At 49.9% G+C, this 25,259-nt stretch overlaps 2 protein-coding genes across 8 annotated transcripts; one reads left to right on the forward strand and one right to left on the reverse strand.

Moving 5' to 3' along the window:
• Positions 1-230: 230 nt before the first annotated feature.
• Positions 231-17,964, forward strand: IL3RA (interleukin 3 receptor subunit alpha). 7 transcript variants are annotated; one of them, XM_037824617.1, is made up of 10 exons: positions 231-312; positions 5,499-5,616; positions 6,036-6,173; positions 6,258-6,442; positions 7,763-7,878; positions 9,278-9,298; positions 11,839-11,959; positions 15,499-15,604; positions 17,138-17,225; positions 17,503-17,964. In XM_037824617.1, exons 4-10 carry the CDS (start codon positions 6,373-6,375, stop codon positions 17,575-17,577), a joined length of 597 nt encoding a protein of 198 aa, XP_037680545.1. In that variant the 5' UTR covers positions 231-312; positions 5,499-5,616; positions 6,036-6,173; positions 6,258-6,372; the 3' UTR covers positions 17,578-17,964. The 7 variants fall into 7 exon arrangements, 5 of the variants coding, with proteins under 5 accessions (XP_037680545.1, XP_037680544.1, XP_037680546.1 ...); XM_037824616.1 differs by having other exon boundaries at positions 6,041-6,173; XM_037824618.1 differs by lacking the exon at positions 6,258-6,442 and having other exon boundaries at positions 233-312; positions 6,041-6,173.
• Positions 17,965-19,943: 1,979 nt separating this feature from the next.
• SLC25A6 (solute carrier family 25 member 6) lies at positions 19,944-23,069 on the reverse strand. Its single transcript, XM_037824621.1, has 4 exons — positions 22,864-23,069; positions 21,645-22,131; positions 21,112-21,252; positions 19,944-20,549 (listed from the first exon to the last, which is right to left on the reverse strand). Exons 1-4 carry the CDS (start codon positions 22,972-22,974, stop codon positions 20,392-20,394), a joined length of 897 nt encoding a protein of 298 aa, XP_037680549.1. The 5' UTR covers positions 22,975-23,069; the 3' UTR covers positions 19,944-20,391.
• Between the last annotated feature and the right edge of the window lie 2,190 nt (positions 23,070-25,259).

Raw genomic sequence — 25,259 nt, forward strand, 5'->3', positions numbered from 1 at the left:
TGGCATGTGATGTTTTTCTGCCATTATTTTTCATCATTGAGAAGGTGAGCTAATGAGATCAAGAAGATACCATTGCTTCATGGCTTCTGCCAATCAGAGACATCTGTAACATCCAAGGTATTTGCTAACACCATCAAGATGCTATCTTAAGAAAATCATTTCTCTCTCCTAATGCTAACTTGTGACCATTTCAGATACAAACTCACCAATTCATAACATAACAGTGGATCCAAAAAGAGGGATGTTGAGCTGGGACTCAATGGAAATGTAGATGAAATTATGTGCAACAAATCAACAAGGTAGCGCTACAAGGTAAGCCACGTTCCCTGTAATTGGAACACGAGATATTTCTGTCTCCTTTGGTAACTTGAGAGCCAGTGGGTCTTCAGTATCACAGAGACTGCTTCTGAATCCAGGTTCACCTGACTCAGTGATGGAACGAGCTCTTAGCAACAAAGACTCAGCTTCTGCATTTGTAGGATGTGTAAAATGGCAACTGCTTGAGATGGTTCATGGGGAAATTGGCCAAGATATTGCAGGGAGAGAAGCAATCCTGACCCAAAGCAAGTGCCCAGGAAACATTTTCCCCACCCCATCCCTTGCATCATCTCCTGGGTTGGGACCCATCACACCAGATCTTAAGGGAAGGCCATAGGGGGTCTTCAAATGATTCAGAATCCAAAATGACTCATGAGGAATGAACACTCATCAACTTCCTTAAGGATAAATTGGATGTCCTCAAATTATTCAATAATTCAATACAATTGAATTCAATACAATCCAACTCACAACCCCAGTGGGGATTTAATGGACTTGGCAAGTTGACTCTAAACTTTACCAGGAAAGTAAATACTATTGAAAAACCAAGAAAATTTTTTTTCAAAAGACTAGTGATTAGGAACTTCCCTACAAATCTCAAAATGTACCAATAAACTTACAATAATGTATAGTGTACATTAGGGGAATGCAAATAGATCCAGAAACAGAAAGAGGCATTTGTGGGAAATATATATGTAATTAATATGATATTTCAAGTCAGTGGAGAAAATATGGGTATTGAATAAATGATGTCAGTACAAATTCCAAAAGGAACTATAGTTAAGTGGGATTCCTATTTCACACTTACTTTGATATAAATCAAATGTATTAGAAAACTAGAATTTTTTAAATGACAGAAGTAGATACTATAGGAAAATAGTTTTAAAAATCAGAATAGAGACAATCTCTCCAAACAAATCATGAAACCTAGAAGTGAAGAAGGAAAATTAGACAAATTAACTATATAAAAATATAAACTTAAAAAACAGACTGGAAGAAATGTTTGCAGTATTTATATAGAAAAAGGTTAATCTTCATAACATGTAGCTATATAATTAAATGCATAAGCTATTATATAGTATATATAAAAATAATATCTATCATATATGTAACCATATAATATAAAGAATAGCTAAAATCAGGAAGAAAAAAAGACACCACCACAGAAAATTTTAAAAAGGCCCTGAACAGGCAATTCACAGAAGATGAAACATAAACAGCCAACCAAAAAAAAAAAAAAAAAAAAGAAAAAAAAGAAAAGGGACTCAACTTTTCTAGAAATCTGGAAAAAGCAATTTAAAGACAACTGCACAATATCACATTTTACCCATTTTACTGGAAAGGTTACTAAGATTAATTATGTCAAAAGAGGTGAGATGATGTCTTTCTCATATACTACTCCTGGTGGAGGAATTAAATTGTGAACTCTTTTTGCAGGAATTTTGGCTGTTCTTATGAAAATGTGAACTGCATATATCTCCAAATCAGTAAATCCATTCTAAAAATCTATCCTACAGATATATGCAAAAGGATGTTTATGTCAATATTGTTTTTAACAGCCAAAAATTAAGAGAAAACATTAGCATCCATGGAGTCAGTTTGGATTTTCCAGAAGCAGACAGCAAGACAGAATTCAATGTGCTAGAGAATTATTGGGGGAAATGGCTCTGAAGGATAAAGGGGAGAGGAGCAGGTGTAGACTGGGATCCATTGATATTAACCGACACCTGTGAAGGGAGAGAGGGAAGGAAGGAGCATGGGATAGACAAGCTAGCAGTGCAGCTCTGAGAATATCCCAGCCAGGTCAATGGGTAGCCCCCGAGCAGAGGTGATGTTTGGAAAGAGCCTTAATTGGTCAGAAATGCTCTGTCTCTGGTGCTCAGTCAGTCTGGGAGCATCCTGGAGAGACTGTGATCTCAGTGTGAATGGGGTGCATTCTGACAGTGTGGAAGCTGGAGCTTGTCAGCTAACTTCACTCCTCATAGCAGGTTCCCTCCCTGAAGAGACACCTCGTTGGTGCATCTCTAAAGCCACCACATTTGTCTATAGGAAAATGGTTAAATAAATGATTGTCTGTTCATAATCAGGAATACCATGTGGATGTTGAAAAGTAAGAGGTAGGTTTATATGTAGTTAGTTGGAAACAAGTCAATGATTTGCAAAAACAACAAACTCACAGAATGATATTAAGATGTAAATTTTTCTTCCAAAAATGTATTTATGAGAGTATGTTTCCATCCATCATCCATCCATCCCTCCATCCCTTCATCCATCCGTCCACCTACCCATCCACCCATCCACTCCCTCATCCACCCATCCATCCATCCATCCATTCATCCATAGATCCGTCTATCCCTCCATGCATGCACCCATCCATCCTTCCATCCATCCATCCATCAACTCATCCACCCACCATTCATCCATCCACCCACCCATTCATTATCCACCCATCCACTCCCCCATCCATCCATTCATCCATCCATCCATTCATCCATTGATCCGTCTATCCCTCCATGCATGCACCCATCCATCCTTCCATCCATCCATCCATCAACTCATCCACCCACCCCCCACCATTCATCCATCCACCCACCCATTCATTATCCACCCATCCATCCATCCACCCACCCATCCATTCATCTATCCATCCATCTATCCCTCCATGCATGCATGCATGCATGCATCCATCCACCCATCCCTCCATCCATCCAAGCACCCACCCACCCATCCATCTGTCCACCCACCCAACCACTCCCCCATCCATCCATTCTCCATTCATCCACCCATCCATTCATCCATCCATCCATCCATCTATCCCTCCATGCACCCACCCATCCATCCTTCCATCCATCAACTCATCCACCCACCCACCCAACCACTCATCCATTCACCCACCCATTCATCACCAACCCACCAATCCATCATCCACCCATCCCTCCATCCCTCCATCCATCCATCCAACCACCCACCTACCCACCCATCCCTCCATCTGTCCACTCACCCATCCACCCATTCACTCCCCCACCCATGTAACTATCCATCCATCCATCCATCCATCCACCCACCCATCTATCCCTTCATCACCCACCCATACATCCTTCAATCCATCCATCAACTCATCTACCCAACCACCCACCCACCCATCCATCAGTCCATCAATCTATCCACCCATACACCCACCCACCCATCCATCCAGTATGGCTATCCTGGTTGTTGAAAGCCCAGATCTGGTTTAATTGACTGGTGCTCATTTTGTCTATTTCTGGCATTATTCCAGAGCCTTTAGAGACCATAATTACAGAAGAAACACCCTAAAAACCTTATTAGTTAGGCATTTTTCAGCTTCTATTGAATTGAAACAACAAAAATTAAGATCTTTGTGAATGTATAACAATGCCCAAAATTTGAGGGGAAAAAATTCACTGGTTGTTTTGCCTGGGTCTAGACATTGACAAAGAACATCTGCACCCTATTCTTTTAAGAGGAAAGGAAACTAATTCTTCTGAAGAGCTTCCTCCAAACAACCTTTTCTTCAATTGGGGAAACACTTCCATCGTTTGCAGAATTCAACTTGGGGTCCCAGTTAGGGGAGCTCCAAGGTGGGAGTGGGCTGTGTTGCTTCTCCCCTAATTTCCCAGAAACCTTCTACTGGGAGGATGTATGGGAAGACTATTTGGTTTCTCAGTTCCACTGGCAGGTGGGTCCTTTCTAGGCACTGAAACCTTTTCTGGGGTCAGGATCCAACACACCTTCCCACCCACCAACCTGCCATGGTGGGCGTTGTCTCGGATGTCTGAAGCAGAATGGTTTAGAATCTATGGCCTCGTGACCCGTTGCCATTCCCTCATTGGCTACATCCCAACCTCAGAGGTGGGGGCTGGAGTTTGCTTTCAGGATGACAGACCACTTAGTTCTCAAGCCCTTTTACCATTTGTTTCCCAAACTTTCCTGGTGCTTGTTTTCTTTATCAACTTTTGTTTTTATCGGTGCTATATCTGCACATAGCTTAAACAGTAGAATAGTTATACAAGATTTCTTACGACAAAAAAGAAACAAACAAAAAACCACACACACACACAAAAAAACTGTCCTGTACCCTCCCTGCTCTTCATTTCCCTCAAGATGTCACTCTGACCTTTTAAAACTGATTCTGCTTGAAGACGATCGTATAAAAATGTAGCTTATGAGGGGTGACAATGTGATTGGGAAAGACATATGGACCACACTCCCCTTTGTCCAGTGTATGGATGGATGAGTAGAAAAACAGGGGCAAAAAAAACCCAAACCAAAACAAAACAAAAAAACACCCAGTGTTCTTTTTTACTTTAATTGTTCTTTTTCACTTTAATTTTTAGTCTAATTATTTGTGTGTGTGTGGTAATGAAAATGTTCAAACATTAATTTTGGTGACAAATGCACAACTATATAATGGTACTGTGAACAATTGAATGTCTGCTTTGTATGACTGCATGGTATGTGAATATATCTCAATAAAATTGAGTTTAAAAAAAAACTGATTCTGTTGTTGTATGCTTCTTGTTTCTAAATAGTGCTTGGCATTGCAATCCTTGATTATTTCAATTTAGGCAAAGCCTTGATTTTCCCTAAGGAAGATGAGTTGAATTCTGCTTCCTCCTTATACTCATCCCACACCTTTCTCTCCCTTCTTCCTTCCTTCTCCTCTTTCCCTCCCTTCCTCTCTCTTTCCCTCTCCCTCCCTCCTTCCCCCCTCATAATCATGATAAACAAATATTCCATTTATTACAATTATAAATGTGCTATTCACGACTGAGCGATACATGAAATTAACCATGTTCATTTTTCCCTTACTGCCCAAATTTGTGTTTTCCCTGAATTTAGTTATTTTTGTTATTGTTACCTGTTACACCATTATTTAATGTATTGATCACTAATTCAGCATCAGACTCTTTTCCAAATGGTGGTATCACCTCTCAAAACATTGAGACTTCCTGAAAAGTCTCTCCAGGGATCTTCAGACTTTCCTTGGTCTTTCTGTACACTCGGTTAACAGCCAAAATTCTACACCACCGACATGGGTACTCCTTTGCTTGTCTCGAGCTTATGGTCTCTTTCTATAGATTTTTAAAAATATAAGCATTATTAGTTATCACACTAAGTGTGTTTGCTAAATAATAACCAAATTATTATGTCTTTCTCAGGCCAAAAACAACCGGTATTGCCAACTTTTCGCCTTCTTCTCGTGTACAGCAACAAACTATACCATAACAATCACCAAGGGTCCTTCATTCTCAACTATGATTCGGTATCCTACAGAAGGTGAGGAAAAATGATTTGTTTGTTTTTAACCAGCATTCAGTCTTCTTAGTGTCAAAATAATGACTTTTAAGTTAGCCAAATCTCCAGGGAATTATGCTGAGTGAATAAAAGAAAAACCAATCCTAGGAGGCTACACACAATATTTCATTTGTACAACATTCTTGAAATGTAGAAATGGAGAACAGAGTAGTGTTTGCCAGGGGTTAAGTGGAGAGGGGCATGAGGGAGGTAGTTATGGCTACAAAAGTGTAAGGATGGAGATTTTGTGGTGATGGAATGTTCTGTCTCTTCACTGTATCAGTCAGCTTCTTGGTTGTAACATTGTACTCTAGTTTTGTAAGATGTTACCTTTCAGGGAAAATGTAAGACAGAAAAGTTGCCTTAAAGATTAATTCACATTGTTTTATCTTCTTTGCAAGCCCAGAAGGAAAACCTGGGACGGCTGCTGAAAATCTGACATGCTGGGTTCATGACAAAGATTTCCTTCAGTGCAGTTGGGCAGTGGGCTCGGCAGCCCCCAGAGATGTGCAGTATTACCTGTACATGAAGGAGGAGAGGTAGGTGTGGTGTTGGAACCCAGCCACCTTGCTGGGCAGGGTGACAGGGTTGCCCACATCTTCCATCACCTGCCCTCCTTGCAGACACCCCTTTGAGGAGCACAAATGTCCACGTTACAGAAAGAATACGCAGGGAAGACATGTTGGGTGTCATTTTGATGACATCTCTAGATTGAAAGATGATGTCCTCTTCTGATTCATGGTAAATGGAACCAGCAAAACTTCCAGAGTCTCCTGCACTGAAGACTTCAAGTCTTTAATAGAAATTGGTGAGTGAGGACCCATTGCAGGGTGATGGTTTGGACGCTGCTATGTCCATTTCACTTGAGGAAATGAGGCATTCTCTTGGAGCATTCTGCTAGCCTTGCATTCCGAAGGCAGCCAAGGGCTCATGGTATCACTGGGAGGCGAGGCAGACTCTCCAGTTCTCGGGTTCCCTCACTCACAGGCCCATCTCCAGGCTTTTCTATTTTAAGGCAAAACCCATGTTACTGAAGAGCCATTTTCATAGCCTTTTCCTTAAAGTGGACCCTCAAATTCTAACCCCTTCAGATGCTCTATTTGTTGTCAAGGCTGCCACCACAGACTACTCTATGCTGGGGGGCTTAAAACAACAGCAATTTATTTTCTCACAGTTCTGGAGGCTCGAAGTACGAGATCAAGGTGTGAGCAGGGCTGGGCTCCCTCCAAAGACTCTGTGTTAAATTCCCAATGGTTGAATTTAGGCTTTACTCTAATCTAATATGACCACATCTTAACCTGATTCCATATGCAAAGACTCTATTTCCAAAAAAGCTCATGTTCACAGGCTCTGAGTGGATGCAAATTTTGGGGGTTGGCAGGCAAAACATTCAACCCAGTGCAGTGTCCACAAAACCTGAGACTGCTCTGGCCAGACCGTTTACCTGAAGCTCAGGGTCAGCTACGGATATCGTGGGGCCACGCGTCCAAAACTCAGGGAAAAGTGTTCTCCTTTCTTCCATGGTCTCTTTCTTTTTTGAGCTCTCTCAGTGATTTTTCTTGGCCATGTAATATCTTGTTTCCTCTGAGGAGCAGACCCTCACAGGCACTGAGGCCACCCTGGGCTTGGGGCATGAAACAGATCCCGACCCAGGTTGTCTAGGGGAACTGAGCAGACAGGCACCTCTTGGAGGGAGGGAAGCCATTAAGCAGACTGATGGAGCCAATGCACGTGGAAGGTTTTTCTCCCCTGTGGGAGGCATGGTGGAATAAATGTCACTGGAATTGGCAAAAGGGCAAAGAATAAACATCTTTCTAGGGGATGGCAGTTCAACGAGGGAGGGTGAACTGCACAGTTGGCTGAAGAAAGCTTTTGAGGATGTCTCCTAGGGTGGGCAGAACTCTCCCACCATGCTAGCATCTAGGAGCTGGCCCCATTGCTGATTTAGGTTAAATATCTTTATGATCCTATATTTAGTCATGTGTTTCTGTCTGTATTTTTACCCACTCTTCAAACCTTCAATTGGATTTCCTCTTTCTATTTCTGAATTTGTAGGAGGCATGTTTCAAAGTATCTTCAGTAAAAGAAAAGTGATTTGCTTTACTCATAGAAGTGTTTTTCCTCCCAGAGGTGTTAAGTCCACCCAACATCACTGGATGGTGCAACAAATCCTATTCTTTCATGGGGTGGAAAATACCAAGCCTCTTGAACAGCAGACTTTCATATGAACTTCAAATACACAAGGTAAAAAGCTTTCCTGAGTCTTCATCCTTCATCCTCTATAATATGAAATTTGCAGCCTTGGGGTAGACAAGGTCTTCTCAGATAGAAAATAAAAAGCATGAACCATAAAAAAGTGATAATCTGGGCTTTAGCAAAATTTAAAATGGTTGCCTTTGAAAGAAATCATTAAGAAATTGAAAAGGCAAGCCACAGGATGGAAGAAATGGTTGTAATACACTTATCTGCCAAAGAACTTGTATCCATAATCTATAAAGAGTTCTTAAACTCAATAACAAAAAGACAAACAACCCTATAAAAAATGGGCAAAACATTTAAACACTTTCCAAAAGATATATTAATGGGCAATAAGTTCATAAAAGGATGCTCAACATCATGAGTCATCAGAGAAATGCAAATTAAAACCACAAGGAGATACCACTAAAACCCATTTAATGGTTAAAATGAAACAAGACTGATAATCCAATTGTTCATGAGGATGTGAAGTAATTGGAACTCTGATACATGCTAGTGGGAATTTAAAATGGTACAACCACTGTGGGAAACTCTGGCAATAAAGCCAGTCCCCTTCTAGGCATTGATTGACCCAAGAGAAATGACAACACATGTCTACCAAAGATTACACAAAAGGGTGCATACAAAAGAGTGTATGATTCCACTGATAAAACAAATAGAGAATGCAAGCTGATGTGCAGTGACACAAAGCAGTTCAGTGGTTCTCTGGGGCAGGGAGAGAAGGGAGGAATGAATTTCAGAGAGGCACGAGAGAACTTCGGGGGTAATAGAAATGTTCCTTATCCTGAATATAGTGGTGTACACATTTATCAATACTTGTAGAATTATACACTTTAAATGGGCAATTTACTATGAGCAAACTACACCTCAATAAAGTTGTTATTAAAAATGACCAAGTATTTTTTAGCTAATCAGTATTTTATACCATTTTTCTTTTTCTCTGGACAAATGCACCACAATTTTTTTCTCTCCCTTTAATTGACTCAAGGGAGCAGGTATAGCTACAACTGTAGGCACAGTCTTAGCCAGGTTTCAAATCTATGCAAAGTCCTCTGTGCTGTCACTACCTATCCTGCTGACCCAGCATGAGATTCTGGTGCACCAGATGTCCCTCCACCTCCCCCCACAGCCCTGAAGCCTCTGGAGAGACAGTGGGTCTTGCTGACTCAACTGATCTCCTTGATGGGGGCAGGGAGGCTTTCCACACTCACGAAGGAGAAGCCACTTCTTCAGGCTCTTTTTGTCCTCAAGCTCTTGGTTTGACACTCACTCCCCAAACCCTCCCTGCTGCTAGGCTGACCCCCATGGAGAGAAATACAGTGGGTATTTCTCAGAGGAGGGACTCAAGATTGAGCACTCACCCACTTGTTTTGCTTTTCTCTTGCAGAGCACAGATCCTGTACAGAGGGTGAGTGCCCCCTGCCCTTGCATCTCAAAGGGCCAAATTCACCAGGGCAAGTTTATGGTTATTGTGACCCAGCACCTGCCAGTGGTCAGACACTCTGTATAGGCATCACTCCCCATTACCCTAGTCTTCCAAGGTTGGTATTTTTACCTCCAAATTTAGAGACTCAGAAATGATGCTTCCAAGCTGATACAGCCAGAATGCTGTTGCTTGCCTGGCACCACCTGAGCAAGGCTGGCTCGTTCACCACCAAATTACTTAGACTGAACTTTCCCCACAAGCCTGAGGCTGTGCCAGGTACCAAGAGTTCAAGGCGAGCAAGTTGCTGAACGCTGCACTCTACCCAGTAAAGGCAAACTTCTCTCTACCCTCCCTTCTCTTTCTCTGTCTCTGTCTGTTCTAGTTTGCTAATGCTGCCAGGATGCAAAACACCAGAGATGGACTGGCTTTTATAAAGGAGGTTTATTTGGTTACACAGTTACAGTCTTAAGGTCATAAACCATCCATCAACAAAGGGCACCTTCACTGGAGGATGGCCATTGGTGTCTGGAAAACCTCTGTTAGCTGGGAAGGCACGTGGCTGGAGTCTGTTCCAAAGTTCTGGTTTCAAAATGGCTTTATCCCAGGACATTCCTCTCTAGGTTGCAGTTCCTCAAAAATGTCACTCTTAGTTGTTCTTGGGGTGTTTGTCCTCTCTTAGCTTCTCCAGAGCAAGAGTGTGCTTTCAATGGCCATCTTCAAACTGTCTCTCATCTGCAGCTCCTCTCTCAGTTCCTGTGCATTCTTCAGTGTCCCTCTTGGCTGTAGCAAGCTAGCTCCTTCTGTCTGAGCTTACATAGTGCTCTAGTAAACTAATCAAGGCCCATGCTGAATGGGGGGGGGGAGCACACCCCTATGGAAATTATCCAATGAAAGATCTCGCCCACAGTTGAGTGATCACATCTCCACAAAACATCCAATCAAATGTCTCCAACCCAGTCAACACCAATATGTTTCCTGCCTACACAACTGCATCAAAGATAATGGTGTTTTGGGGGACATAATACATCCAAACCAGCACACCTTCATATTGATTCTCCACACTCTGTCTCTCTCTGTGTCTCCCTCTCTGCCTCTCTCACCTCTCTCTCTCCCTCTCCCTCTTTTTATCTCTCTCTGTCTCCTTCTTTCCCTCTCTCTCCTCTGTTTCCCTTTTTCTCTCTCTCCTTTCTACCTCCCTCTGTTTCTCTCTCTGGCTTCCTCCTCTCTTTTTCTTCTTTCTTTCTCTCTCTGCCTCTCTCCCTTCCCCTCTGTCTTTCTCTTTCTCCTTCTCTCTCTGCATCTCTCTGCATACCCCCTTCTGTCTCCCTCATTCTATTTCTCCTCTCTGTCTCTGTGTGTCTCCCTCTCTCCCTCCCTCTCTTTCTCTCTCTATGTAGCTGACTCCAGACCCCTGTGTCCAGCCCATTAGGAGCAGAGTAGAGTGACAAGGCCAAGGCTTTTGAGGCAAGCTGCTCACCAACATTCCCTGGTGCCTTTAGATATGCATGGACTTGTCAGAGCAAGATCCCTGCAACTCACATCATCTCAGGGGTTCTGAGCTGTTCCCACGTGACTGTGGACCCTCCATGCAGGGCACATCACAGGCACAGACATCAGCTTGCACAATGCAGGCAGGGATGGGGGTGGACGTGTCCATGTGTCTGAGAGGCTGCCCACAGAGGACCACCTCTGAGCACTGGTCCTCCCCCACTGGGGTCGGGGGCCTCTGTCTTCCTGTCCTCTCATCTCCCTTTACCTCTCAGATGAGTGTGTGACAAGGAGCCATCCACGTGGGCGGGCAAAATGGCAAAATAGGGAGAGGGCTTACATTAGTTTCCTGGGGCTGCTGAAACAAATTACAACACATTGGGTTGCTTAAAAGGACGGAAATGCATCCTCTTACAGCTCTGGAGGCCAGAAGTCCTAACTCAGGTGTCGGCAGTGGTTCCTTCGGGAGACTCGAGGAGAGAGCCTGTCCGGAGCTTCTCTCCCAGCTCGTGGTGGCTGCCAGCGACCCTCAGGGTTGCTTGGCTTGTGGACACCTCACTTCAATCTCAGTCATGTGGTGACTCCCTGTTTCTCTGTTTCTCTCCTCTTCTCATAGGGACACCCCAGTCATTGGATTTAGGGTCCAATCATGCATGACCTCATCTCAAGATCCTTACCCAAATTCCATTTGTGAAAACCCCTATTCCAATAAGATCACATTCTGGGGTCCCAGGTGGACACACCTTTCGGGGGATACAGTACAACCCCTGACAGGCTTCTGTATCCTACACACCACCACCCAGATGGCTGTCACTCTTCTGAGCCTCACAGGATTTTGTTTACCTTCTACTTACTATTTTTAAAAAACAGGATTTATTATTTTGCCACTGAGAGCCGGGGCTGAGAAGGAAGTTGTGTTCTCTGCTCTCCCTGGCAGAGCCTGGCTCAGGCTCTCTCTGGGGGATGGGGTGGGGTAGGGCCCCTTCTCTCTCCAGCAACTGTGCATGAACTTTTCTTAATTATTGATCATGAAGAGGGAAGAAAATAAAAACTACACCACGCTAACTAATCCTGGAACCTACACAGTGAAAATCAGAACCCAGAGAAGGCACTCAGACAACCAATACAGCGCATGGAGTGCTCCCCAGCGATTTGGTGAGAGAAGCCTCCCTTTAATCTCTCCTATTTATTGCATCAATGCTGTGTGCCCTGCCCCATTTGCCACGGAAATGCAGCCTGCTGAGGACTGGCTTTTCATTTATTCTTCTTCATATTCTCCTGTCAAAGGAGGGGGGACTGCTCTCCATCTCCTTCTCTATCCCCAAAGAGGAAACTTGGACACAAATGTTATCTGCCCTGTGCTCTCAACCCACGGGATGGCTGAGAGTGGCAGGGACAAGACCATGCCACTTAGAGCTCCTTGGTCTTGCTAAGAATGATGCTGTCTAAACCACAGTGAGATACGACACACCTATTAGAATGGCTAAACTCCAAAAACTGACAACACCGAGTGCTGGTGAGGAAGTGGAGCAACTGGAGTTGTCATGCCTTGTTGGTGGGAAAGCAAAATGGTGCAGCCACTTTGGAAGAAGCCCAGCATTTCCTTCCTTCCTTCCTTCCTTCCCTCCTTCCCTCCCTCCTGCCCTCCTTTCTCTCTTTCCTTCCTTCCTTCCTCCCTTCCTTCCTTCCTCTCTCCCTCTTTCTTTTCTTTCTTTCTTTCTTTCTTTCTCTTTCTTTCCTTCCTTCTCTTTCTTTCTCTCTTTTCTTCCTTCCTTCCTCCTTTAATTTTTATTGTATTAAAATATACACAACATAAAATGTCCCCTTTTAGCCACAACCACATATACAATTCAGAGGTATTAATTACATTCACAATGTTGTGCAACCATTACCACTATCCATTACCAAACAGTCTGGTAGTTTCTTACAAGGTTAAAATTAGGATTTCCCTATTATCCAGCAATTGCACTCCTAGGTATTTACCCAAACAAGTTGAAAACTGATGTCATACAAAACTCTGCACATAGATGTTTAATAGTGAAGCTGTGGGCAAGCAGTGTGTTCCTTGGCTTCCATGACAAGGATCCCTGGATGTGGCTCTGGGGCCTAATTAGAAGAATTTACCTTGTATAAGAGCTATCCATGCTCCCTGAGCCTTTCTGAACCCTAATCTAGAGATACAACCACCCTCCTGGGCTCCAAAGAACAGTTCCCCCAATCCCAGAGGTGGCCCAGTGGGAGAGCTTGGCCCCCTGAGCCATGGCACCTGGGGAGGGTGTGGGAATCCCCCTACTCCCAGCGAGGCGCCCTCCCAGGGATGTCCATCCTCCTGCGGGTACAGAACAGCCCCACCTCACCCCATGCCAGAGAAGGCCATCCTGGGTCTAAAGAATGCCCCCCACCCCCATCCCAGAGTTGGCCCAGCAAGAGAGAGTTTGGTCCTCCAGCTCCTGGCACCCTGGAGAGGGTGTGGGAAACTCCTGCTTCCAGTTGAGCTCCCCCTCCTGCCTCTTTTATGTAAGGACAGCCACTCCTCCATTGCAGCAGACTTGCCTGGGCAGGTGGGGTCCCCTGGGCTGGCTCTTCAGTCCCCGTTAGAGCTGACACTGCCCTCTAAGGATCCCCTCCCCAGTCTGCAGCCACAGCTCTTGCTTCTCTGATGGGACCAAAAAGGACACGTGCAGTGGCTTCCCAACCCTTCTGAGACTTGTTCCCCTTGCACACGGAGGGATGGCCAAGGTCAGAGAAGGGTGACTGTGGCCACAGGGGGCTTGGGGCGGGGGGTGGATGAGGCTCTGGGGCAGGACGGATTCTGTCTCCTGGAAGATTAAGGTTGGGACTTTCTTGGGTCCAAAAGTCTCGGTCATCAAGGTAGAGCCTCCAACCATTATCTACAGTCTACAAAGAGACATTCTTTAGAAAGACTAGAGGTGCAGACAGGAAAATGCTCCAAGGCAGCTGTGTTCAAAGGTGTGTCCAAACAAGAAGCCTCGAAGGGACCCTGGGTTCCCATATGTCTGCTGGGGGGCCTGGGGCTTTCCCAGAAAGGGAAGCTGGGGGCTGCTGCCCCAGTGCTGTTTCCTTCTGCTACTTTCCCTCTGGGGCCAGCCTCCTGGGCAAGAGCAGTTCTCACCCACAGCCTGCAGGTGCCCTAGGACTTGCTGTGTTTTCTCAGCTCCATGGGCATCTAACTGGAGGCCTCAGAGGCTACCCAAAACCCCTCGCAATGGCCCCTGCCCCTTCCGTGCTGCATTCTTCCTGCTGAACCCCATTTCCCCACAGATTCCATCTCAGGGTTACTTCAGCTCGGTGTCCTGCCCCCACTGTTCTGGGGGGCCCTCTGGCTTCCCCAGCCATCCCACTCTGCAGAGAGCTTGCCCCCAAACATCAGTCATCCAGATAACATCTTTTACTCACTGTTTATACTGTAGTAATGTACATATAACACAACATTTCCACCTTAACCATTTTTGAAGTGTACAGTTCCATGGCATTAATTACATTCACAATGTTGTGCAACCATTACCACTGTCCATTACCAAAAGTTTTTCATCACCCCAGGCAGAAATGCTGCACCCATGAAGCAATAACTCCCCATTCCTCCTTCCCCCGCTCCTGGTAACTTCTGATCTACTTTCTGTCTCTATGAGTTTGCCTATTCTAGATATTTCATAGAAGTGGAATTGTACAATATCTGTCCTTTGTGTCTGGCTTATTTCACTCAGCATAATGTTTTCAAGATTCATCCATATTGTACCACGTATCAGAACGTCTTCCCTTTTTACGCTTGAATAACACTCCATTGTGTGTGTATACCACATTTTTAAAAATTCATTCACCCGTTGATGGACACTTGGGTTGTTTCCACATTTTGGCTCCTGTGAATGATGCTGTGATGAACATTGGTGTACAGGTATCTGAGTCCCAGTTTTCAGTTATTTTGGGCATAAACCTAGGAATTGAATAGCCAGGTCATATGGTAATTCTTTTTTTAACTTTTGGGAATCACCAAACTGATTTCCACAGTGGCTGCACCATTGTACATTCCCATCAACCAAGCTCCAGAGTTCTGAGTTCTTCACATCCACAGCAACATCAAGATACCTCTTTTAATGCAATATTTTTAAAAAGCAAAAATAATGCAAAAAAAAAAAAAAAAATCCACAGTGAACCAAATGTCAAAATGTCAGCATTCAAGGAGCCAGTCATCTGCACATATGCTGCTGTGCGTGGACGAGGGGTGGAGGAGTTGGCTTGCAGGAAAATAGTGGTTCCGGGGCGCAAACTTTATGGCCTTCCCGCCGACCCTCCTCCCTGGCGCCTTCCCCTTCCCGCGAATCTGGCTTCCCAGGTGCAGGCCAGGCTGCAGCAAGAGGGAAGGCCACGCTGCTCAGCTCTTTCCAAGCTCACGGGTGTCCCCCAGTGCCTCACACTGACCCAGCCCGCGAGGCCACACCCTGCCGTGGTCCTACCTCAATCCTCTCCTTGCCAGCGCCCCAAGTGCAAGTGCGCGGAAACTGGTTGCACTGGAGAGGGTGGGGGTTGGAGCTTCCGCCGAGTCTGCTCCACGGCAGAAGGGGTCCAGCACCGGGTGTCGTCTGTCCCCGGCGCGGCGGAGTGTCGCCCCGTGGAACCTCCCAGCCCGGGCCGCTCCAGGGCGGACCTGACAATATCCCTTCCCTCTTTCCCCGCAGAGTGCGGCCATGAGGAGGAATCGAGCCTCAGCGTTTGGCAGACTTCGCTGCTGATCGCCTTGGGGACGCTCCTGGCCCTCGGGCTCGCCGCGCTCCTCTGCAGGCGGTAGGCCCAGGCCGGTGGCTCCCGCGTGGCTGTGACCACTCCGAGGGCCACGCGGGCTGTCCAGGCAGCACGGGCGGGGCGCACGGCGAGGGCAGCCGTGGACCTGGGGAGTGGTCCCTCTGTCCCAACACGGGCGCCCCGAGTCCCCCACAACGGCCCTTCTGAAACAGGACCCTGTGGTCCCTGCCACCTACGGGACACGGCGCAGGGTTCCCAAGCAGCGTCGCGCCCTCGACCCAGCCCGCGCGACCCCCTCCTGCCCTCCTGAGCCCCCAGCCGGGCTGCTGCGGACCCACGTGGCCTTCGCACCGCCCCGACCCGCCCCCTGCGTGCGCCTGCGCGCGTTCCCTTAGGCGCTTCCTCCCGGGAGGGGTCCCAGCACTTTGGGAGATTTATGGCGAGGTTCGGGGGCCCCTTCCTGCACTGGGTGGGTAGGCAGTCAGCAAACTCTTCCTCTCAGCCCCCCCTCACCTCTGCCCACAGCAAAGGGCTCCGGCCCCAGCCCCAGCCCGGCTGGCGCCCTCCTGGCTGTGCGGTTTCTCTCAGGGCGAACGCCCCCAGCCCGGGTTTTGGTTCCTGTCCCGGGTCTCCCTCCTTGCTTCGGCCCCCCGTCACCCATTTTGTCTGAGCTGAACGACTTGCTCTGGGACTTAGCTTTTTAGCCACCCCCCCCCCCCACTGCCAACTCACCCGTGGCAGGCAAAAACCTGTTTGCTGTAATGAGGAAGCTGTGTGGGAGAGGGTCGCCGTGGCCATAGGGCTGGGGGCTGCCTCCTTCCCTGGCAACCTGCAGTCAGGACTCTGAAGCAGCCCAGAACTCTGCACCCTCACCTGGGAAGGGCTGAGACACCCAGGTTTGACCTATAACCCCTGGAGATACAGGTCTCCCAAGACCCCCTGCAGGTCACGATGTTAAAGCCCTGTGGTGGGGGCACGGGTACGTTCCCCAAATGGGGTGGAAGGGGGGCTGACAGGAGCCTTCTCTGGTATCCCCAAGGTGGAGGACAGGGTGGACGGCACCATGTCTCCCCCAAACAGGCCTGCAAAAGCCAGAGGACAGGGTTCCACCTTAGGAAGGCAGTGCTCTCTGGATGGGAGGGGGCCGTGGAGACTGAGGTAGGGACACAGCCGGGCAGAGTGCAGCCAGCTGGACCCGGGCACCACGCCGTGGTCAGTAGCTGGGTGACCTCAGGCAATGACTGATGCCCCGTGGGCCTTGGGGTTTTACCTGTAAAATGGGCACGGTGACAGCACCTGCGTCCCAGGGTGGCTGCGGACGACGAGATCCCTCTGTGAGCTCCTGACAAGGATGGAGGATGCAAAGCCTTCAGCCGCCAGTTCTTGCCTCCTGCTGGTCCTCCTGCTACATTCAGGCTGGGGCCGGGCAATGGGGGGCTCACCCCAAGGAAGTGTGAGCTTTCCACTCCACGACTCCACCAAGGACTCGGAGGCCCTTTCTCGGAGCCTCCGGCATTCCCCAAGATCCACGGCTGATGCTGGATTTACAGCCGGTGACTTTCTCTTCTCTCCAAGGTACTCGGTGATACAAAAGGTCTTTCCCCCTATTCCTCGGGTAAAAGACCCCATCAAGGACAACTTCCTGAGTGACAGCATCAGCATGGTACGTTGTGTGTGCTGCCATCTGATGTTCCTGGGGAGGTGGTCTAGAGCCATTCCCGCCGCGGGAAGCAGGATGCTCGAATGGTCTGTCCGTCCTGGCGGGTGGTCGGGGGAAGCGGTTGTGGAATGAGCAAGGAGGGGTCTGCAATGGGGGTGGTCAACAGTGCCTGCTGCTCCACTCCCACCCCCCACTGGGGGGACCAGGAGCTCCCATGAGCCGAGCCTGCTTGTTGGGTCTGCGCTTACCGCTTACCGTGCCTCCCCGCCTCTCCCCGCAGATGGTGTGGGACGAAGGCAGCGCGTGCCTAGAGGAGTGTCGGGTGGAAGAAGTGCAGCTTGTGGGGGAGTCGTGAAGCCCGGAGGGAGGGCAGGCTGCCTCGGCCACCGGCGTCCAACGTGGCTTTACACACAGCTCTTTACACGGCTGGGTGTCAGGGGTGTGGGCTGGGAAGCGCGAGAGAATTTAGTGAGGAGCTGCAGCTGAGAAGAACGGAACCTTTGGGTTTTGCTTATCTCCTGAATAAAGGGCTTTTTTCACTGCCTTCGGTTAATCCGGCCAGTTTGGGGCCACCTCTCCATCTTCCTGAAATTGGCTCCTGCCAGGGTATCAATTGCATGTCATCTTCCCTGACTCCTGTCAACCCCCCCCCCCTCGAGTTGTACTTTGTTTTCTTGCTGTACTTCCTCATTCTTTGTAAGCCACTTTAAACTGCTTGTGCGTCAAGGGGGTAGCTTCCCTACATTTGTGTGCAGAGTGTTTATACCTGTGGAGAAATAGGAACCCACTGGGAACGATGGGGGGAAGCTGCTGGCACGGGGGTCTCCTTGCCTGCCCTCCCCTGCCCCCTCGGGTCTGCCCCTACCCGTGGCCAATTGAGACCTCAGCTTCCTCCTCGGCTGTCTGGTGGTCCCCTTCCTGATTGCACTCTTGGTCTGGATGCTGACCCAACGTCGTACCCCTTCCCTGTTGGCTGCCAGGCTCTCCCAACCCGTCTGGGTCTCCCATCTGCTCAGGTAGGTTTGGACGGTCCCTGGAACGCCAATGAAGCACAAAAGGGAGATGGAGGTATTTCGGCAGCAGAGAAAGGAGTGCCAGTGTGTGGGAGAGACAGAGCGGCTGGGGCAGGGCGCGGTCCTGTGTGCAACAAAGCGGGAGGTGGAATCCAGATGCTGGTGGGTGATGGGGGGCCTTGGGGGTGCCACCCCCAGGCAGGTGGGTGACGGTGGGAGGGTGTCAGTGTCACTGCCTGCGGCATCAGGTGCTAACACACGAGCCACCCCCAGGGACTCAGAGCCCTGTAGTCCACAGAAGAGGGCAGTGAGCATGACCGACAAAACTCAAAACTACACTCTCCACTCTCCAAGGCCCCGGGGCGCCCCTAAAACACTGCCCCCGGCTTTCCCAGTAACCGTTTACTCACAAACTTAGCTCTAATTTTCTTTTAAAAAACTTTGCTTATATTTTTTAGTAACTTAAGTTTGCCTAGAACAGAAGCCACTCTAAATTGCAGATGCCAGGCTTAGAATACCAATTTTGAGAAAACCACACCTGCCAAATCACAAAAAGAGTAGGATCCACAGGTCAAGGGACCAGGAGAGTTTTAGTCAACTACTAATTTAAACAAGGCTTTAAAGACCCACATGAAGTTCTCATTTTCTGTAAGATTAAAATATGAGGGGGAAAATGTGTCCCAATGCTGGGCAGGGCTGTTACCACAGGGTGTAAGTTGTTACTCCATCCCAAACCGTGGGGTCCAGGGTTGTCTAAGTTCAAGCTGTCAGGTCCTCTGTGGATGCACATGGCCCTGGGGCTGTGGCCTGGGCTGGGTCCCGTCCTGCCACTTGTCGGCTGACTCCTCAGAAGGTGCCCTGTGACCTCACGAAAGCTCAAGACCTGACTTCCTTGTTTCTTATCTGCTGTCTGACCTAGTTATTGAGGAGGAATGATTATCTTGCGAAAATGCCTGGAAATCAAAACGACAGGTGAAGATCCTGCCCTTTGACCAGGATTTCTGGAAAACCCAAGACGGCAGGGTTTGGGGGAATCCATTGCTGTCTTCCAACACTGTTTCACGTGCAAAGACAATCCCTAGGTCAATGCTTCAAAATACCTACTTTCTGCAATGAACATGGAATTTGTGGAAAAACAGCTCAAAGAGACCTAGGGAACTAGTCTGGTTGAGGGGACCAGGCACCTCCCCACGCAGGACTCACAGGTGAACCAGCCTAAAGGTAGGTCATGGATGCAAACCTGCTCTCTACCACTAGGGGGAACCTCACACTGCACTGCTGATGCTTGAACCGCAGATAGTGGCCGCAAGGAGTTATAAGCCCAGAGAAATGTAAAGCCAGGAAGAAATCCACCCAGGGGAGCTCAAATGAGGGGGAATAGGGGGTGAATATTCCCAGGGTCCTTCAGCATTCCACCAGCAACTTCCAGGACAAGCTGAACTGCAGATGGGCAACTGGGAGTCCAGGCTCCAGCCTGGGCCTGCATGGCTTTCAGCCACTCCCTAGCTGGTGACTGTGGCAATCACGTGTCCTCTCCTGCCCTCAGGGGTGTTGTCAGGGCCTGGAACTGCAAGTCCATGGAGGACTTATGTGGAAAGACTATTTCCTATTGACCTTTGGTTCCTCATCCCAGAATGCTGAATGTGCTGGCACCGTGACACACCACAAAGTAACCCATTTCAAAAATGAAAAAACTCCACACCACATCTCTAAGAGTGTCCTGCTTATTTATTGTTTTGCAGCAGAATGCCCAACATAAAACATAATTGCAAATATCCAGCTGTGCAAAAGGAGATAGTGCTTAAGTACAAATGGGAGACATGATTTCTTTTTAAATAAATACTTAAACACAACTGAGGATCCTACAAGCATTTGGACTCGAGGGTTTCTAGGTCTGCGTAGCTGAGCTGCCTCACCTGTGGACCCACGATGGTCATGATTCCCCTCCCCCCCAATAATCAATACATGGAATCAGCAGTGCCAATGGTCAAATGTGATCACAATGATCCCCTTTTCTAGAGCTTTCCCTAGCCCTCTACAGACTTGATCTGCTTGGGTAAAAACAATAGGAATTTCTTGAAGGTCAATGGTCCATAATGGTTAAGTAAGGATTCTACATGATTCTCTTGTTCCCATTTCTAGGAAGACAGACACACTTAGATGACTTTCTTGAATTCGTCGTATAGGACCAGCACAAAGGCTCCACCCATGCCTCTGAGAACATTGGACCATGCACCCTTGAAGAAAGCTTTGCCACCTTCATCTCTGAAAATCTTCCTCCAGCAATCGACAGTCCCACTATACATGATGTCAGCTGCAAGGAGAGTTAGGATATAACTGTTAAGTTCCTCAGAAAACAACAGGCAAGAGGCAAACCAAAGGTATCTTAAAGAAACAAAACCCCAAATGTCAGTATGTGGACAACTTTAAAACTCAAGTTTTGGTCATAAAGGAAAACAGGATCTCAACACCAACTGTCTGGCTTGTTCTGGAGGTGTTTCAATGCACAGGCCTTAGCCCAGTTTCTGCAATATCCACAGAGTTCCTCATGAATGACAGAGAAGAATAGGATTCAGTGAAAGCAAGAATCGACAACACTAGGATAGCGGGATTTAGAGAGCATCACCTCAAGAAAGGAACACATGCAAGAAGTCTGTTGCTACTGAGGACTTGCGCTCAGGCTAGGCTCCTTTGTGAAAAAATATTCTCCACAACCTTTTAATGAAGTGCCTTATTTGATTGTTCTGGGCCTCATAAGGACTGAGGTGAAAAGGCAAATTAAGCAGCTCACATATTTTCACTTCCCACAAATACTTTATTTGCCTTAAGAAACTAACGCTCATTCAATGTTTAACCAGAGTTTAAAGACAAGATACCTCCTTTGCGCCCAGACTGCATCATCATCCGCCGCCTCACAGTGTCAAAGGGGTAGGAGACCACACCAGCCACAGCTGTCACAGTCTGAGCGATCATCCAGCTCACCACGATGTGTGTGTTCCTGGGGTCGGGGAGCATACCTGCAGAGGCACCAGCCAGCATGAGGCTCTCTGTCTCATTCACACATTCACACACACACACACAGTCACTCACTTTTGAAGAAATGCAGCAACAGAGTTTTTCAAAGCCAGAACTGACCCCTGTAGCTCCACATTAAGAACCAGGTAATTTTACAATACTTGGAGAACTCAGGATGGCTTTCCTGACAGGGTCAGTTACAAAGCCAGGAAGGGAAGAAACAGCCTATTGCATATGCTCAGGTTTAGAGCCTAGAGATAGCCTCTCTAGAAAAGGAAATGGCAGTCTTGGGAAATGAATACATCACACATCCAAGGCAGTTCCTTTGTAGAAATGGCAACACTTCAATCTAGCAGACCCAGGCCCCCTGACCTTTGGCCGTATCAAAGCTTACCTTTGGCTGTATCATACATGCCAAAATAGGCTGCCCTGTAGATGATGATGCCTTGCACAGAAACATTGAAGCCCTGGTACAGGCCCCGTATGCCATCAGACTTTGTGATTTTCACCAGACAGTCTCCCAAGCCTTTGAATTCTCTTTCTGCACCAGATTTCCCAACATCAGCTGCCAAACGGGTTCTAGCAAAATCCAGTGGGTAGACAAAGCAGAGAGATGTGGCTCCAGCTGCCCCACCGGAGGCCAGGTTGCCAGCAAAATACCTCCAGAACTGTGTGTGCTTGTCTACACCGCCCAGAAACATCTGCTTATACTTATCCTTAAAGGCAAAGTTGAGGGCTTGGGTGGGGAAGTAGCGGATGACGTTGGCCAAGTTACCCCTCCAGTAGGAGAGAATGCCCTGCTCCTTGGGAATGCGGACTATACAGTCCACGATGCCTTTGTACTGTCTGTCAGCGGCGATCTGTTTACTGGCATGTTGTACCTGAAAGCGAATGTATGTAAAGGATCAGGAGGGCGTTCCAGCAAAAGACTTAGTCTACACCCCGAAGTACCAAATTACAGGGCATGCATTCTTAAAAAAGATGCACGCATCATGGACATAGCGGTATTAATTGCTCATGCCTTGAAAAGTCCATTGTTTAAGGCGTAAGAGTAGACATTTATGGGAGCAATTTTGCCAAGTAGTGCGCTACTTTTGGAAACACTTTCACCATTAGTGGGACAGGATTCCTTTTAATTTATGATTGCATAATCTCTTTGAGCATAAAGGGAATATGGAGGTAAACACGACAAAGGAGGGGCTGAAACATGATAATATTAAAGCATTTTAGCGGGAGACGTGTGGGCAGGGGACAGGGGGTCAGTAGCATTGGAACTGACCCTTTGGGGAGGCGCGCAAATGTCAAAGTCAGGGTTCCCATGGTTAAAGCCGCTCGGCGGCCGGAGTGACAAAATCGCTCGGCAGCCAGGGAAGCCTCTCAAGGTTACTGGCGCCTCTCCACGGGGCCTGTCGCCGGTCCCGCCGCGCGCCCCCCGCGAGCAGCCCCCACGTGACCCGGCCTCGGCCCGCCCACGGAAGCCGCCCGCGCGGGGACAAAGCACCGAGGCCTCCTGCTCCGGCGCCCGCCGGTCCGATGCCCGCGGCCTGGTCCGGCCCCGCCGCCCTCTCCGGCGCCCCCCGCCCCGGGCCCGGCACCCCCGGCCCGCCACCCACCTGCAGCAGCAGCTTGACCCGCTCGATGGGCGCCACGGCCGTCTTGGAGATGGCGGCGGCGACACCGCCCGCCAGGAAGTCCTTGGCGAAGGAAATGGCCTGTTCCGTCATGGCTGGAGCGGGTGCAGGGCCGGGTGGAAGCACCGAGAGCCGGGAGGGTAGGGCCGCTAGCTCAGCGTAGCCGCCGCCGGCACCGAAAAGACGGGGCGCCCAGAGCGCAGCCGCTAAGGCGCCCACGCCCCGCCCCGCGGCCCCGTCTGCCGCTCCCATTGGCTGGGACGCCCGCTGTGTCCCGCCCCGCACCGCTCACGCCACGCCCCGGCCCGTTAGCCGTGCCCCCGCAGACTGCCGGGAGCCGCGACCCGCCCCGCCCCACCGCGCCCATTGGCTACATTGCCCGCTACGGCCCGCCCCTTCCGGCCGGGCGCTCCGCCCCGAGGGATGCCGGGAACCGCGCCCGCCCATGCGCTGTGGGGGCCGGGGGAGCGTGGGGAGGCCTTGACCTTCTCAAGGTCACGCCGGTGGCGCAGGCCGCTAGGAAGGGGTCTGTAAGGGGTCCTAAAGGCCGGGCGACCGCCGACTCCTCCCGGGCTGCCCGCCCACACCGAGAGGCGTGTCCTGGGGCTCAGGGCGTCATCCCCCAATCGCTCCCCCGCTCCCGACTCCCTGCGGAGCCTTCCGGGGAGGGGGCCTCGCGGGTGGGCGACCCCCTCTGGCCCTGCACCCCCGGGAGGGTGGGCGACCCCCCTCTGGCCCTGCACCCCCGGGAGGGTGGGCGAACCCCTCTGGCCCTACAACCCCGGGAGGGTGGGCGACCCCCTAGGTCCTGCACCCCGGGAGGGTGGGCGACCCCCTCAGGCCCTGCACCCCGGGAGGGTGGGCGACCCCCCTCAGGCCCTGCACCTCGGGAGGGTGGGCGACCCCCTCTGGCCCTGCACCCCCTGGAGGGTGGGTGACCCCCTAGGTCCTGCACCCCGGGAGGGTGGGCGACCCCGTGTCACCTTGCACCCCAGGAGGGTGGGCGATCCCGTGTCACCTTGCACCCCAGGAGGATGGGCGACCCCCTAGGTCCTGCACCCCGGGAGGGTGGGTGACCCCCTCAGGCCCTGCACCCCGGGAGGGTGGGCGACCCCCTCGGGCCCTGCACCCCGGGAGGGTGGGCGACCCCATGTGACCTTGCACCCCAGGAGGGTGGGCGACCCCCTAGGTCCTGCACCCCAGGAGAGTGGGTGACCCCCTAGGTCCTGCACCCCGGGAGGGTGGGCGACCCCCTCAGGCCCTGCATCCCCGGGAGGGTGGGCGACCCCCTCAGGCCCTGCACCCCGGGAGGGTAGGAGACCCCCTCAGGCCCTGCACCCCGGGAGGGTAGGAGACCCCCTCAGGCCCTGCACCCCTGGGAGGGTGGGCGAACCCCTCTGGCCCTACAACCGCGGGAGGGTGGGCGACCCCCTAGGTCCTGCACCCCGGGAGGGTGGGCGACCCCTCTGGCCCTGCACCCCCGGGAGGGTGGGCGACCCTCTCTGAGCCTGCACCCCGGGAGGGTGGGCGACCCCCTCAGGCCCTGCACCCCGGGAGGGTGGGCGACCCTCTCAGGCCTTGCACATCAGATGCTCAGGGGCCTGGGTCCCAGGGCCACCAGGGTGGATGCGTCTTCTTCATGTCCTACAAGGAAACGCTGAGATTTGGGGGCTCTGGGAAGAGCAGGCCAGACGCTGCCCAGTACTCTCATGCACAAGCACACAGGCTCACTCCTGCAAACATGCACCCTGAGAATGAACGCCGATGAGGGCCACCAGGCCTGGGAATGCTTTGAACTTTTTGTTGAACTTTAGAAAACTGCACAAGTCCCAAGTGTATCATGTGAGATGAACGTCCACAGGATGAACACAGCTGTTTAACCAGCACCAAGATCGAACACCGCCCTCCTAGCTACCCAGAAGCAGGGATCTACCCTCCTGCCTTCTTCTCCCACCCTCTTTCTTTCCTTCTTTTTCTTTTCTCCTCTTTTCCTTCCTTCCTTCCTCTTTCTTTCCCACCTCCCTCCTCCCCTCCCTTCCTTCCCTTACGTCCTCTTCTTTTTTCATTTTTTGGCCAGTATCCCCAGCAGGTTGACCACTTCTTGGCACTGAATGGATGGTGGATGGAAGGGACCCACCCAGGAGAGATCTGGGGCCCCTCATCCTGCGGATTTCACCAGTCTGCAGTGTCCTTGCAAATGCTGTCCTCTGCCCTACCAGGACGCTTCCCTGTAAGGCAGATAAGGAGCAGGGCTTGAGGCTGGCTGGATTCCAGAGGCCAGTTGGACTGGAGCAGATGAGACTGGCTCAGACAGTTTGGAGGGTCGAAGGTTCTAGCCTGGGAGAATTGCTGAGGGGAAGGCCTTGGAGCTTCTAGCA

This window comes from Choloepus didactylus (genome assembly GCF_015220235.1).
Source record: "Choloepus didactylus isolate mChoDid1 chromosome X unlocalized genomic scaffold, mChoDid1.pri SUPER_X_unloc1, whole genome shotgun sequence".
NCBI classification, from domain to species: domain Eukaryota; kingdom Metazoa; phylum Chordata; class Mammalia; order Pilosa; family Megalonychidae; genus Choloepus; species Choloepus didactylus.